Source organism: Cyrtonyx montezumae, unplaced genomic scaffold (genome assembly GCF_038088225.1).
Source record: "Cyrtonyx montezumae isolate F1298 unplaced genomic scaffold, pur_monq_1.0 scaffold_9, whole genome shotgun sequence".
NCBI classification, from domain to species: Eukaryota; Metazoa; Chordata; class Aves; order Galliformes; family Odontophoridae; genus Cyrtonyx; species Cyrtonyx montezumae.
Window position 1 is genome coordinate 8401063 of NW_027072100.1, and position 12768 is coordinate 8413830.

The 12768-nt window shown below is 51.1% G+C and overlaps 1 protein-coding gene across 2 annotated transcripts; it reads right to left on the minus strand.

Moving 5' to 3' along the window:
* Nucleotides 1-1454: 1454 nt before the first annotated feature.
* GATA5 (GATA binding protein 5) lies at nucleotides 1455-12389 on the minus strand. Of its 2 annotated transcripts, XM_065754617.1 has the most exons (8): nucleotides 12336-12389; nucleotides 12154-12202; nucleotides 10882-11484; nucleotides 8826-8992; nucleotides 3987-4112; nucleotides 3292-3379; nucleotides 2515-2639; nucleotides 1455-1937 (listed from the first exon to the last, which is right to left on the minus strand). In XM_065754617.1, exons 3-8 carry the CDS (start codon nucleotides 11399-11401, stop codon nucleotides 1788-1790), a joined length of 1176 nt encoding a protein of 391 aa, XP_065610689.1. In that variant the 5' UTR covers nucleotides 11402-11484; nucleotides 12154-12202; nucleotides 12336-12389; the 3' UTR covers nucleotides 1455-1787. The 2 variants fall into 2 exon arrangements, with proteins under 2 accessions (XP_065610689.1, XP_065610688.1); XM_065754616.1 differs by lacking the exon at nucleotides 12336-12389 and having other exon boundaries at nucleotides 12154-12269.
* Between the last annotated feature and the right edge of the window lie 379 nt (nucleotides 12390-12768).

A 12768-nucleotide genomic window follows, 5' to 3' on the forward strand; every position in this document is an offset into this window, starting at 1 on the left:
TGTTTAAGAACCGTGGAGATGTGGCACTGTGAAACATGGTTGGTGGGCATGGTGGAGAGGGCTGAGGTTGCACTTGGGGAACTTAGTGGTCTTTTACAACTTTAATGATTATATGACTCTATGAAGATATAATGAAATTCTGGAGGTGCGGGAAGAAAACCTCCAAAGATAGCTCCCATCAATGGGCTTTGCTAAAAGAATGGGCCGAACCCCAGTTGTGCCCTCACAGAGCCACAGAGACTGGCTGTGGGCTCAGTGCTGAGCTATGGAGGTCTTGGAGGGATTGATCTCCTCGGTGCTCAGAGCATCTGCTCTCCTCCATCCCAGATGAGTCACGACTCGATGCCAGACTTCACTCTCCCTGATCATCTTTAGCTGTTGTTTATAATAAAAATCAAGCGATCCATCTCCCCTGACAAGAGGAAGAGTTGCTCCAGGAAGCCCTGGACAGGTCAACTTCTATATTAAGGAACTATTACTTGACAGTTTCCTGGCCATAAATAGCCATCCATCCAGGCTGGGGGTTTTATTTAGCAATAACAAATAAAGCAGGCCTTAGACATAACTTCATAACCCCACTTTCCTTTCATTTCCCTCCCAACTCCATGCTCGGTACAGTCCCATCCTCACCCCAGTGCTCCCAGCAGAGCACCTCTACCCATTGCCCACCTCCCTGATGCAGCTCCAAGCCCCATATCCTCTCAGTGCCCCACTTGGAGCCCAGCCCCCAAACCCACACTGTGATCAAGGCTGCAATGATGCAATTTCAAATAACTGCTCATAAGGTAACCCAGAGGAGTGAAGTGATCCCCATGTCCCCAGCAGCACTGCAGGCACATATTGGTGCCAACCTATGGAAATGGTAGGTTTTGTACCACTGGCCATCATCTGCTACAGCACAGCCTCGAGAAATTAATTCCTGCTTGGCTTTCCATAAAGAAAGAAAGGGGGAAAAGGAATCTCTGACACACAGGGCTGAAAGCTGAAAGTTCTCCACATGAAACATGCCCAAAGCTGATGCAAACAAAAAATGCCTCCAGCACAGCCTTGTTTTTCCGTTCCTTGGTCCTTTCTCTGAACTTCTGGGAGACTCATTTCTGATTTTCTAATCCATGGAGTTGGCAATATTGAAAACAATCGAGAAATACAAAAGAAAAACAACATTTTGGAACTCTTTTATTATTTGGGTGGGTTTGACCATTCTTGTCATGTGATCTGCCTAAAATAATGATAATAAAAAAAATCCTTGTTTGGAACTGGGAAAGGAAGAGCAGTGTGTTTATTTCATGTCTGACTCATCAGCTTGGTGTTGGTACACTGAATGCTGCAGAAGCTAACACTCAATAGAGATGATTTTTTAATATGAAACAGTAAATGTTTAAAACAACCGTTGCTTTTTTTTTTCTTTTCCTTTTTTCTTCTCCCCCTTTGTGGCCGATAAAATAGAAGGAGGCCACACAGTTTACATTTTAATAAAATTAAGTTATTTGGTGCCACGTTATTACAGTCTTTATTGGAAAGTAGAATAAATTGCACACAGAGGAGTCATAGGAGGGAGAAATCACTGCGAATAAACATAGATTCTGGGATGCATTTATTTGCTGGTTGCATCTCAAAGGAGGACGGCTTTCTGGGGGAAAACAGGCAGCCCAGGGAGGCTGCCCTGGGTCTCCTCGGATGGGGAGGAGCCCTCTGGGCACCCCATCCAGCTGGTGTCTTCCTCCCACATCCTCCAAGAGAAGCCTGTCCCACGGTGAGTCGGTGCCAGGCTGCGGGTGCGAGGGGTTCTAGGCGAGTGCCAGGGCACACCACGAGTCCTGCCGCAGCGGCACGCTCAGCCCTGGCTGTGGGGCCATGCTGCTGGGAGAGAAGGGGTAGTCCTCTGGCTCGAATTTGAACTCGCCGCTGGCCAGCGCCTCGTCTGACTGGCTCTGCACCTGCCCCCGAGGGAAGAGAAAGGTGTAGTTAGCTAGGAGGTAGCTCTTGTGCTTGTCCTAAAACACAGTATGTTATCCACGATGCTAATCGGAGGTGCCCAGTGTCCATCCCCAGGCTGTTGAGCGTGGAGAAAGAGTCCCAGCACCTATCTGCACTTATTGACAACGTCTGCTTCAGACATCTCTGGGCATGTGTCTATTTTTCAAGACTGTAGCACAGATCTGATTTATCTGTCTAGGACAAAAAACCTCACCTGCATGTATGTCCATTTTCAGGGGCTCAGACCCAGCACCAAGACAACATGAGTCACTAAATGCCCATCTGCAGGTTGACTTAGAGCCATTTTTTTCCACCAGAAAGGTGAAACACCTCTCCCACCAAACAAATCCTTGAGGTCTAAAGCACAGATAACATATGGCAAGGGACCTTTTCTTGGGAGCTATGGAACTTTCCATGCAGGGTTGATTCCACCAGCTCACTGAGTGTCCCCTCAAGGCAATGATGAATTGCTCGGCCTCTTCAAGGCCCCCAGGTCAACCATCAGGGAATGTGTGGGGCACAGCCCCTGTGCCTTACCTGGGACACTGACACAATGCCCTGTCCGGGGTACTGCGAGGTTGTGCTGGGCTCGGACTTTAAAGTGACCGTGCTGTCTGAGTTCGTAATGGAAGAAGGGGAGTTGGTGGCCGAAGTGGTGGACCCTGGAGGAAATGGAGCACAGAGTGGTGAAGGCACAACAATAGACACAGGTTTGTCCTTTAGGAGATTTGTACTTCAAAGGCTAGCATCGTATTGCATGACACAACTCTACTGCTGTCTTTCTTCACCATAAGGGTAATGCTTTGTATTTGGCTGCCATGATGCTCTGGAGCTGGAACTAAATTATCTTTAAGTTTCCCTCCAACCCACACTATCCTATGATTCCATGCTTGTGAAGAATGAAGTAGGAGAACCCATTCACAACCTGGGAGTGTCAGTCCTTATACAGGGCAGAGGGGCAGGTGCCAAATGTGACCCAGTCCCTTCTCCTGGACCCCCAAACACACCACTTTCAGCTCCAATTTTTCCCTGTTGCCCAGTGTAGCTCAGATCTGCTTGAATATGGCACTGTAGGGATGGAACTTGGTGCCCACAGAGCAGGGATCTCTGCGGAAATGTGACACCGACAAGGTTTTCCACCCCACATCCTCCTCTCACTTGAGGACTACACCAAAGTGAAGGTCTCAAAACAAAAGCAGTCATCCGGAAGAGAAATCACAGTATCATTTTCTACTTCTCATAATTTCCCAGAGTGAAGCCTGTTGCGATGAACTGTGCCCAAAAACCCTGGAATGGATGGGAGCAGCACCATACCTGTTGAGGTTTTGCCTTTGGTAATGTTTTTTGGCTTCCTTTTCCTTGTCTGGATGCTTTCCTTTTTCATGGCCAGAGGTCTCGGTACCTTGACATTCATAAGGTTTGGAATCATTAATATTGTATTTTACTTAGGTCTTTCCCGCACATGCATTGCTTTCCTATTTACACACTGCAGTTCATGCAGTGCACCTAAAGTCCTTGTCCTTCACTAAGTGCTATTTTTCTCTGCAACAGGCCTTGGCTGGAAGATGTATAAGGCTAACAGCTAAGGCTTTCCCACAATTTATTTTTTCCTTTATTTCCTATTTTCCTTTTCCTGATTTATTGGTGACCTTTAAGAGAGGGCACTACTAAATTAAACTGATGGCTGGGGCCTACACGACCCAGAGGGAGCGGTCATGGGATAAAGAGACTTGAACCTCTATGGTAGAAGCTTGAAAAGGTCTGTATGGAAGCACGAAGGCTTCTCTTGGCTGATGAACATGGTAGCAATAGTTTCCATCCTCTATGGATGTGTATTATCACTCTCAGGAGTGTCCCATTTACCCCTTCATCTCATTTTGGGTAACCTCAGAAGAACGGGTTTTAACTGCACTGAGCAGCTCTGGCTCTGCTCTAGGGCTGCTCCCTGCAGACCTCCATCCCAGACCTGCCGGGAGGGATCCTATAACCCAGCACACCCCTGCCCTCACCCCATGGAGCTTCATGTACAAGCCGCAGGCGTTGCAGACGGGCTCCCCTTCAGCATTCCTTCTCCAGAGGGTGGTGTTGGTTGTGTGGCAGTTAGTGCAACATAGGCCAGCACGTCTCGATGAAGACTTGAAAGCAAGCAAACAAACTCATGAATGCACACATAGAAAAGGCAAACTGGGGAAGTTTCTTTTCATACAAAAATAAAATCTCCATTTACAATGATTTCCTGGAAAACATGAAGCACGCAATGAGAAGATAGCAAAATTCAGATGAAAGAAATTGCATTCAACTGAGATCACTCTAATTTGCAAGCGCTTTTTTCTTGAGTGCAATAATCCTGGCAGATCTCCTCCCAGTCCATTTCACAAACCACCAACGAGTGCTGGAAGTGATCAGGATCCAGAGCACAGAATATGTTTCTCAGACAGAGAACTGCCAGGTCAGAGAAGATACCTGCCAGGCTTTCAGTGCACAAACGACTGCTGCTGAAAACTGCTGTTGCTTTAAGTGAACTCCACTTCTGTTTTTCTGCACTTGGAACTACCACTAAAGTTAGCAACACCCCAAATAATCTCTTGTTTAAGACAACTGGAATCAATTGGCTGAGCTGAGCAGAACCAAGCTGAACTGGCCCGCGAGTGGAGCAGGAGAGTTATTTTCTGCACGTCTCACAGATAATCTGTTCCCTCACAGGCTGCAGAAACACCACGCAAACATTAACTAATTACATATTTTGTGAGTGCTGTGATTGCTGGCGCTGCAGCGTTAATATTTCCAAATGAAGAAGGGAAATATTCTGGCAGAAGCAGCAAAATCATTTCTAACAACTGTACTCCAAGCCTACTGGAAAATCCACAAGTCTCTATATACAGAAGTGTCAGCCTAATAGGTGTTTCATTTCAACATCTCTCAGCACCTCACACGTGAACTATTTAATAAGAGCAAGTATAAAGATCCCAGCGGTCTCAGTAACATCACGGACTCTCTGCATTCAGGTGTTTAAATACATTATTCAGCCTTGAGAAGAATTACTCCAATTCCTCTCAGAGGCAGACGATAGGTGATGCAGGCAATAAAGAACGCTCTGTTTGTTTATTTTTCCATTACTCCCTGATATCATAAGTAATCGATATGACAAATGAGGTGGGGTGAGTAGGAATAAAAATGAAATGTTTTTACAAGATTAGCAGTCAAAGAGAGATCAGCGTTGAGTTTCAAGAGACACCAGTGACAGGCCCACGCTTTGATTCAGTGGTTGCAAAGTGTTCTCGGCAACTATCTGCAAATAATGGTACTGCTTAGAAAATGGTTTGCCTTTCAAGAAATAACTGGGTGAAAATAATAATATGCTGAGCTGTGAGCTGACAAGCTGGGCACAGAGGAGGTCTCAACAGCAGTCCTTGTCTGTAATATGGGGCATGGTGTCATGGCATGATCTCAGACCAGTTATAGAGCTTTCTTAAAGCCACAGAGCCATTCAACTCTGCAACCAGGAAAGCCCTCTGCACAGCTGGCCATCCAAGGGTGCTGAGCACCCCACTCTGATCCTATTGGGGCAAGACCCTGAGGTACAGCTCCTGCCACAGGATTGAGGGGGAATTTGGATTTTGGCATGGGCTGCCGAGATCTGTCATCACCTGTGGATGAACAAAGGCCAATGCAAAGCACTTTGGAAAGCCCCAAAATTTCTGGGCAGGCTCCTGGGAGGGAGGGACACAGTGTCCTGGTGTCACAAGGTGTTGGACTATTTGCTGGAGCATCAGTGCCTGCCTGCATTTGGATCTGCTGCACAGCAGACACCATCCTCCATGGCCACACATTACAACAGAAAACCCAAAAACCCCATAAGAATCTGGCCCTACCCTACAGCTTGTCCATTTAGCAAGAAAAAAGGCAGTCAAGGCTGCTTTTGCTCACTGAAGGACGACAGTACAATACATTATTGCTGGTTTCCCAGCAGTTCTCCTAAAAGAAAGCACATTGCTGCCTGCCTCCACCCCATTGCCTTTGTACCACTCTGACCTTGTCTAGGAAGTTGTTGACTTCAACATTGTGCTCCAGTGTTTATTTATACAAATGCACCATACACTCAAACAAAAACTCTTCACGGACCTGGCTTGACAGCCAAGTGCTGCTGATAAGCTTGAGGAACCATGAGCTGGTGCCCATCACATTAACTGTGTGTGAGCACTGCTTGGACAGCACCAAAACTTCGGAGCCAGCAGGGCAGGTCCCTCCAAAGGGAGGCCCAAGGCCATAAGAGACTTTGCTTTTCTTGATTTTCAGACATATAGCATGACAGAGGGCAGCTGATGGCAATGGGAAAGTGTCTACAGCAAACTGTTCTGATATTTGAACTAGTTCAGATTCCAAATCACTGAAGGACACGATCAGTGGGCACGGTGGTGATGGGTGGATGGTTGGACTTGATGATCTTAGTGGTCTTTTCCATCCTGATGAATGATTCTATGGTTCTAAGTCAGGATGGTGTGGGAGCTGCTGGGCACAGGACTGTGTTTGCCCCCAGTGCTGCCCCACACAGCTCTGCTCCAACCATGCTCCTGCACTGGGGGAATGCTCATGAACAGTCACCCGGTACCAGTGACTGCTCTGGGGTGGTGAAGGTGGTCTGGCTTACAGGGCTGGGTCTAAGGTATCATCTTGTGAAACATATCAAGAAACTTCAGCTAGGAAGATCCTGCCTAAAATAAAGTGCTGCTCCCCTCCTCCTCTATGAAATATCCCTCCTGCTGAAAGCTGCCATGCTGTGTCCAGACACAGGCCAAACTAAAACGGCTGTCTTCGCTGCCTCTATCACAAAAAAAACCACCCAAAAACACTGGACTGGAAATGACACAACGACTGCATGAGCTGCAGGCACCATCCACACAGTGCCCTACGTGCCACGTCACGCTCACCAGGGCCTTGCTTTGTGAAAACACAAGTCAAAATAACCGCGACGCAGCGCCTGCTCACAGAACAAAGGTCGTAACGTAAAGGGTGAAAGAAACCCTTTTTCCTCTCTGTGACTCTATTTTGTTGTTCCTCATTGCTCCTCCAGCAGTGTGTTTCACTGCAGCCAGCCAGCCCCCATGGGTGCTGCAGCGACAGCCCCGACAGTGAAATCATTTGGGGAGAAACACCCCAAGCCCGGGGAGCAGGGAGCAGCCAGGGTGCTGGGTCTGCAAAGCACACCCAGAGCCCTCTTGTCCATCACAAGTGGGTCCTCCTGTCCTCTGACTTGTTGCAAAATGGCACTGCAAAACTGGCAGAACAGTCGCGGTTTTGAAATCTTTCATTCCCAAGTCAGAATGGGAACTCAAATTCATGGCCTCTTTCCTTTTCCATGCAATAATACCCCATCAGGTATTTCAGTTTCACTGAAGTGTTTCCCCTGGATAAGAAGATCAGCTCTTTCTTGGGTTTTATCATCGCACTGATAGCCAGCATAACAAAATGGCTGGAAACGCTGTGATAATTCCCAGCTTGTCCCTGCAAAACAACCTTAAATCAGAAAACTTTGCTGAAGTGTTTACTAAAAAAACGCCTCACGGATGCTACCAATAGCCCTGTGCCAACAGCAATGGACAAAATATCAGGTAACGGCAAGACCTGTCCCAATGCCTGGATGGAAAAGCTGTTCAAAGAGCCCTGGAAATTCAGCCAGTGCTGTGCTTTGATGGCAGGCTCTGAAACGCAGGGTTTGAGTTCGACTTTCAATACATAGATTGTGTTTGCTCCAAAGAAATCAGCAGCATTACTCTGGGATTTGCAGCTCAGCAGAGACTGGAGCCTGTTGCTCGGGTCTATATGTAATGTAATTACATTAAAGGAGACCAGGAATGTTTTAGTGAGGTGGGCAAATTCCATTGAATGACATAAAATGTCACAGAAATGTACTGATTTTGGAGAGTTGTCATTACGGAGTGATTTTCCACGGAGCCTCTGCTTGTTTCGGTTTGCAAACACAATCAAATTTCCACGATCAAATGCAGAATGAAGCATTTTATGCAATCCCAAATTTGTATCTTATCATTTCCTTGCACAGAAACTTGTCACTGTCGGGTTACTGCTAACAATTTGTTTTGCAACACACAAAATAACTTTGGGAATACACCCGAGCAACAGCAAAAGGAACTCCCAGCTGTTCCCCAGCGCGGCTCAGACAAACATCCTGTTTGTAATGACTGCTTCTGATGACAGGCTCTGAAACCAAAACTGTTGCCACCAATTTTAAACATCCCAAAGCGATTGCACACACAGAAAAGGAGGCTCCTTTCCTCTCTCACGATGGGTTCCCAATTGGAGGAAGCCCAACACCGTGATATGGGGAATTAATCCTTTAACCTGCTGAGAAACAAGGAGCTATCAAACCCCAAATCCTCTCTTAGGAGGATCCAGACATGGTAACTGTTCCCCATTCTGCTCCCATCGCAACCTGCCTGGGATCAGCCCTGCCTTTTCCAACTGCTCTGCCTGCATGTCTTCATGAAGAACAAGCACACTGTCACTTTTGCAATAGGAAAAAATCAACAAGCCCACACTGGGAACAGAGCTGGGAGCAGCCTATAGAGCCCCACACGTTCCCAAACTGCAGAGACCCTTCCAGTCCTCGTTCCCCCTTCTTGGCTCTGAGCTCTGACCTTTCAGAAGCAGCAATTCCACAGCTTCACTCCTTCTGAACCTCACTGGCTGACATCAACAGCATTTATTCACGGTAAGACTGAGAATCCAGCAGGCCTTAACACAGAGACCCCGACAGCACGTGCACCAGCAGCAGCCCCCAGAGCCTGCCCTCCAGCCACTCCCGGGCAGCGCAGCAGTATCCCCCCTCTTACCAGCCTCTTCTGGGGCTTGAGTGGCCGGTTGATGCCGTTCATTTTGTGGTAGAGCCCGCAGGCGTTGCACAGGTAGTGCCCCGTGCCGTCCTTCCTCCAGAGCGGTGTGGACATGGCCCCACAGTTCACACACTCCCGGCCGTCCCCGGGGAACTCCTCCAAATACTCTGGAAGAGAGAGAGCCGAGGTCAGGAGCCGGCCCCATTGCAGCGTGCTACCCGTGTATGGGGCACTGCAGGTCCCTAATCCCCCGTGCCCCAGTGCTGCCCTGTAAGGGAGCAGTGCTTGCCTCCACCCTGCAGAGAATGGAAAAAAAAAACAACTTCATTTCCCCACCACAATTTCATTTTTCAATATTTTGCTCAAAAGCAAAGTATTGAGGATTTTAATCTTATCCGCACCCCAAAAATCCCAAAAGAGTCGCGGGTGCCCCTAGGATGGGAACGAACAGAATGCATCTGCAGTATTATCCCGGCTCGGGCTGTAAAAATATTCGCACTGTGCGGGGTCTGCCCGGAGGATCGGCACCGCCGACCCCACAGAGCACCCAGCCGCCATGCACGGCCCTCCCGGCCCCAAATGCCCCCGCAGTGGGGATCCTCCGGGCATTTCTCCTCTCCCGATGGCCCCCGAGGGATCCGCGGGGCTGCCCGGCTCCAGCACCGCGCTTTGCTCCGCAGCCCGGAGCAGAACGGGGCGAGCCCCGATTTGAGATCTCAGACTTTTCCATCTTTTTCGTCTTTTTTTTTCTCCTCCCTTTTAGAAACAATTTCCTTCGATCTGAATGTTGTTTTCTCCCAAAGAAAAAATACTTCTTTTTTTCCTCTCTCCATTTTCGATCGCGCTAAAAATGATCCGAAAGAAAAAAAGCAAAGCGAAAAAAAAAAAAAAGGAGGGAGGGGTGGGGAACAAAAAAGTGTGGAAATGAAAATAAAAAAAGAAGAAAATTTAAAGTAAAAAAAAATCAAACAGCTAGCCGTAATTCATTAACTGAAAATATATATATATATATATATAGTTTATGCTACTTAAGAGCAGTTTACACTATTCAAGAGCAAAAATAAACGGCTCAGAGGACGGCAGTCTCTCCTCCGCGTCCCAAAGCAGCAAACTTAAAGTGCGGGAGACATTTCCTCCCCCGGTAGGAGCGAGGCGATCGGACCCCGCACAACGCAACGGATTTTCCGAGACAAAGAGAAAACCCTGGAAGCGAACCGCTCCCGAGCATCCCCGGGTGGGAGGTAAAGCCAGCGGGGAGGGGGCTGCGTCCCCGCTTCGCTTTGTTCTTGGGGCAGAGATAAGATAATTTGGATCACCGCAGTCAAGATGATAACGCGGCTGAGGTCTTGAAGTGGCTTTGAAAGGGTTTTGCGATCTGCCGCCGGGCGAGGATGCTGGAGCAGCCCCGGGGCTGCACGGGGTGCGTTGCTACACCGAGACCCGAAAATTGGGTCTGCTTGGGTCTGCTTTAAAGGGTCTCTGAGGTGTGGGTGCTGGGGAACAGCGCGGGGCTTATGGGTCAACGCATGAGCCCCTCCAAAGGCCGCGGGGTGCTGCAGCTGCGGACCTGTTTGGGTGAAGGCGAATGAGGAGACCGAGAGTCTGTCCGAATATAAACTCATTTACCACAATAAATTACTTAAAAGGGTGAGAGCTATAAATCTGCCCCGCTAATTTAAACACAAGGGTAAGTATTGAAGTACAGGCACAAAGTCGATATTGTGGAAAGGAGATATCGGGGGGGGGGGGGGGAGGAAGGGGAGCGGGGGGGTGAGGGGTGCTGGACGGCCTCTGCTCCTCTGTCCTCTCCTTTGAAACTTGTTCTTTGCCCTCCGTGTAACACAAACACACACAAACACACACAGAATGCTCCGTTTAGGGTCAGCCCCACGCTCTTTCTACCCGTACCATCCTTCTGTCCCGGGGTAAAACCTTCCCCGACGGGAAAGAAAACCCACGTCTGCGGCTCAGCCCCACCAAAACACCGAGCACGGGGATGCTCCGACTCGAACCGAAATAATCTCAACGCCCAGAGACGGCGGTGAGGGCGACCTACCGAAGGTTGACCTGCGGCCGGGAAGGGCCGCCTGCCTCGTCTGCAGGCTGTGCAGCACGCTGCTCTCAAAGTGTCCGGCCGTCCACGAAGGCGGTAGCTCGGGGGTCACGTAGGCGGGGTAGGGGCTGGAGTAGGACCCGTTAACGGAGCGCACCAAAGCGTTGCCGTACTGCTCCCGGCCCCCGCCGCCCAGCAGCAGGGGACCCTGGTAGGCACCGTCGCGCCCCGGGGGGCTGCTGCCCGGGGGGGTGTGGGGGTACGAGAAACCCGACGGCGGGTGCGGGCTGCCGGCGTTGAAGGCGGTGGTTTCGCCGCTGCTCTGCGCCCAGCCCGGGGGGTTGCCGAGATGGCTCTGGTGCGGCTCGCAGCTTTGCAGGTAGGGCAGCGTCTGCAGCACGGAGGGCACCCTCGTGGTGGGCACGTAGACGGGCGAGCCGGCCGACGAGTGCAGGAAATTGCTGGAGTCGTGGGAATAAGCCGACTGGCCATGGTTGGGGGCGAGGGCCAGGCCCTGATACATGTTCCGTCCTCGGCGGCTGCGGCGGATGCTCAGGGCCCGGCCGGCAGCGCCCCGACGGTACCGGAGCGCTCACTCAGAGGCACCTGAGGGGCAGAGCCGAAAGTCGCGGCTGAGCGAGGCCGGAGTGCCCCACATCGCTCCCGGTCCCCGCTCCCAGCCCCGTGCGCGTTATAGCCCCGCAGACCCCAGCCCGGGGCCCTTCTCTCTTCCCTCTGAGAAAGCGGGAGCTTTAACTGATGTATATATGCAGAGGGATTTCTCTCTCCTTCAGGCTTTCCTCTGGTCCGCTCCATCGAGCAAAGAAATCCACTGAACGAACGGCAGCGCCCGTGGCTCCGTCCCACCCGGCCCCATCCCAGCCCGTGCATTTCCAAAGATCCGAAAAAACAGAAAGTTTTTTTTTTTTTTTTTAAACAAAAGTATTTCCTTTCCTGTCTCTTTTGAGCTCCAGGCCTGCAGCGGGCACAGGGGCCTGGTGGAAGGGTTGGTGGAAGGGAGATGTGAGGCTGTGCCGGGGTCCCCAGAGCGCTGGGGTTGGGGGCAATGGGGGTCCCGGAGGTGTTGGGCAGCGGCTCCGGCCCAGGGGCGGCCCCGATGTCCCCCAGCTGTCAGAGCTGCCGTTTTCTTGTTGAAAAGAGAAATAACGCTACCGCGGCCTCCCCGCGATGAAGGAGCCGTCGCTGTTACCGGGGCACCTCACTCCCCAAAAGAGCATCCCACCCCCGGGTGCCTCATCCCGGACGGGTACTCACATGGCAGCAGGCCGGGAACGGAGCCGGGCATGGCCGGGTGGGCATGAAGCTGCGCTCGGACCATGCAGGGAAATCCCAGGAAAATAATAACAGTAATAATAAAAATAAAAAGTAGAATAAATTTTATAGGGAAAAAAAAACCAACAAAACAAAACACCCAAACAAATAAAAATGAAAACTACCACCGCTGTCCCCGGGCCGCTCGGGGCCGGCGCTCCCTCCCCCGTTCTTCCCTCCCTCCCTCCTCCCGTCGCCGTCGTCTCCCGTGGGTGCGTCCCCGGCTGTGCCCGGCGGGGAAGTGGCGACGGCGGCGGCGGCTCCGGCTCTTTACGGCGGGGGCCCCGGTGCAGCCCGGCCCACGTGACGGCCGCCGGGGTAGCCCCGGTCCCGGCGAGGATTGGGCTCCTCCCGGCGGGGGGGTGGGGGGGAAGGCCGGGATACGTCCCGCCGGCTCCGCTCCCGGCGGGGGGGGGACGCGCCCTTCGGCTCTCCCCCTGGAGCGGGACCGCGGGCGCCCGGAGGACGGGGGAAGGATGCGGTCCCCGAGGGCGACCCGCGTCCCCCCTTTCCTGTTGACCCCCCCTCCCACCTCCAGTCGCAGGGATGGAGGTGTCC

Coding starts and splice junctions, on each gene's coding strand:
- GATA5 (XM_065754617.1), bottom strand. CDS start 11,401: ATGTATCAGGGCCTGGCCCTCGCCCCCAACCATGGCCAGTCGGCTTAT. Junction 4,113..8,825: donor TCAAGCCCCAGAAGAGGCTG/GTAAGAGGGGGG, acceptor CTTGCTTTCAAG/TCTTCATCGAGACGTGCTGG. Junction 3,380..3,986: donor TGTACATGAAGCTCCATGGG/GTGAGGGCAGGG, acceptor ATGAATGTCAAG/GTACCGAGACCTCTGGCCAT.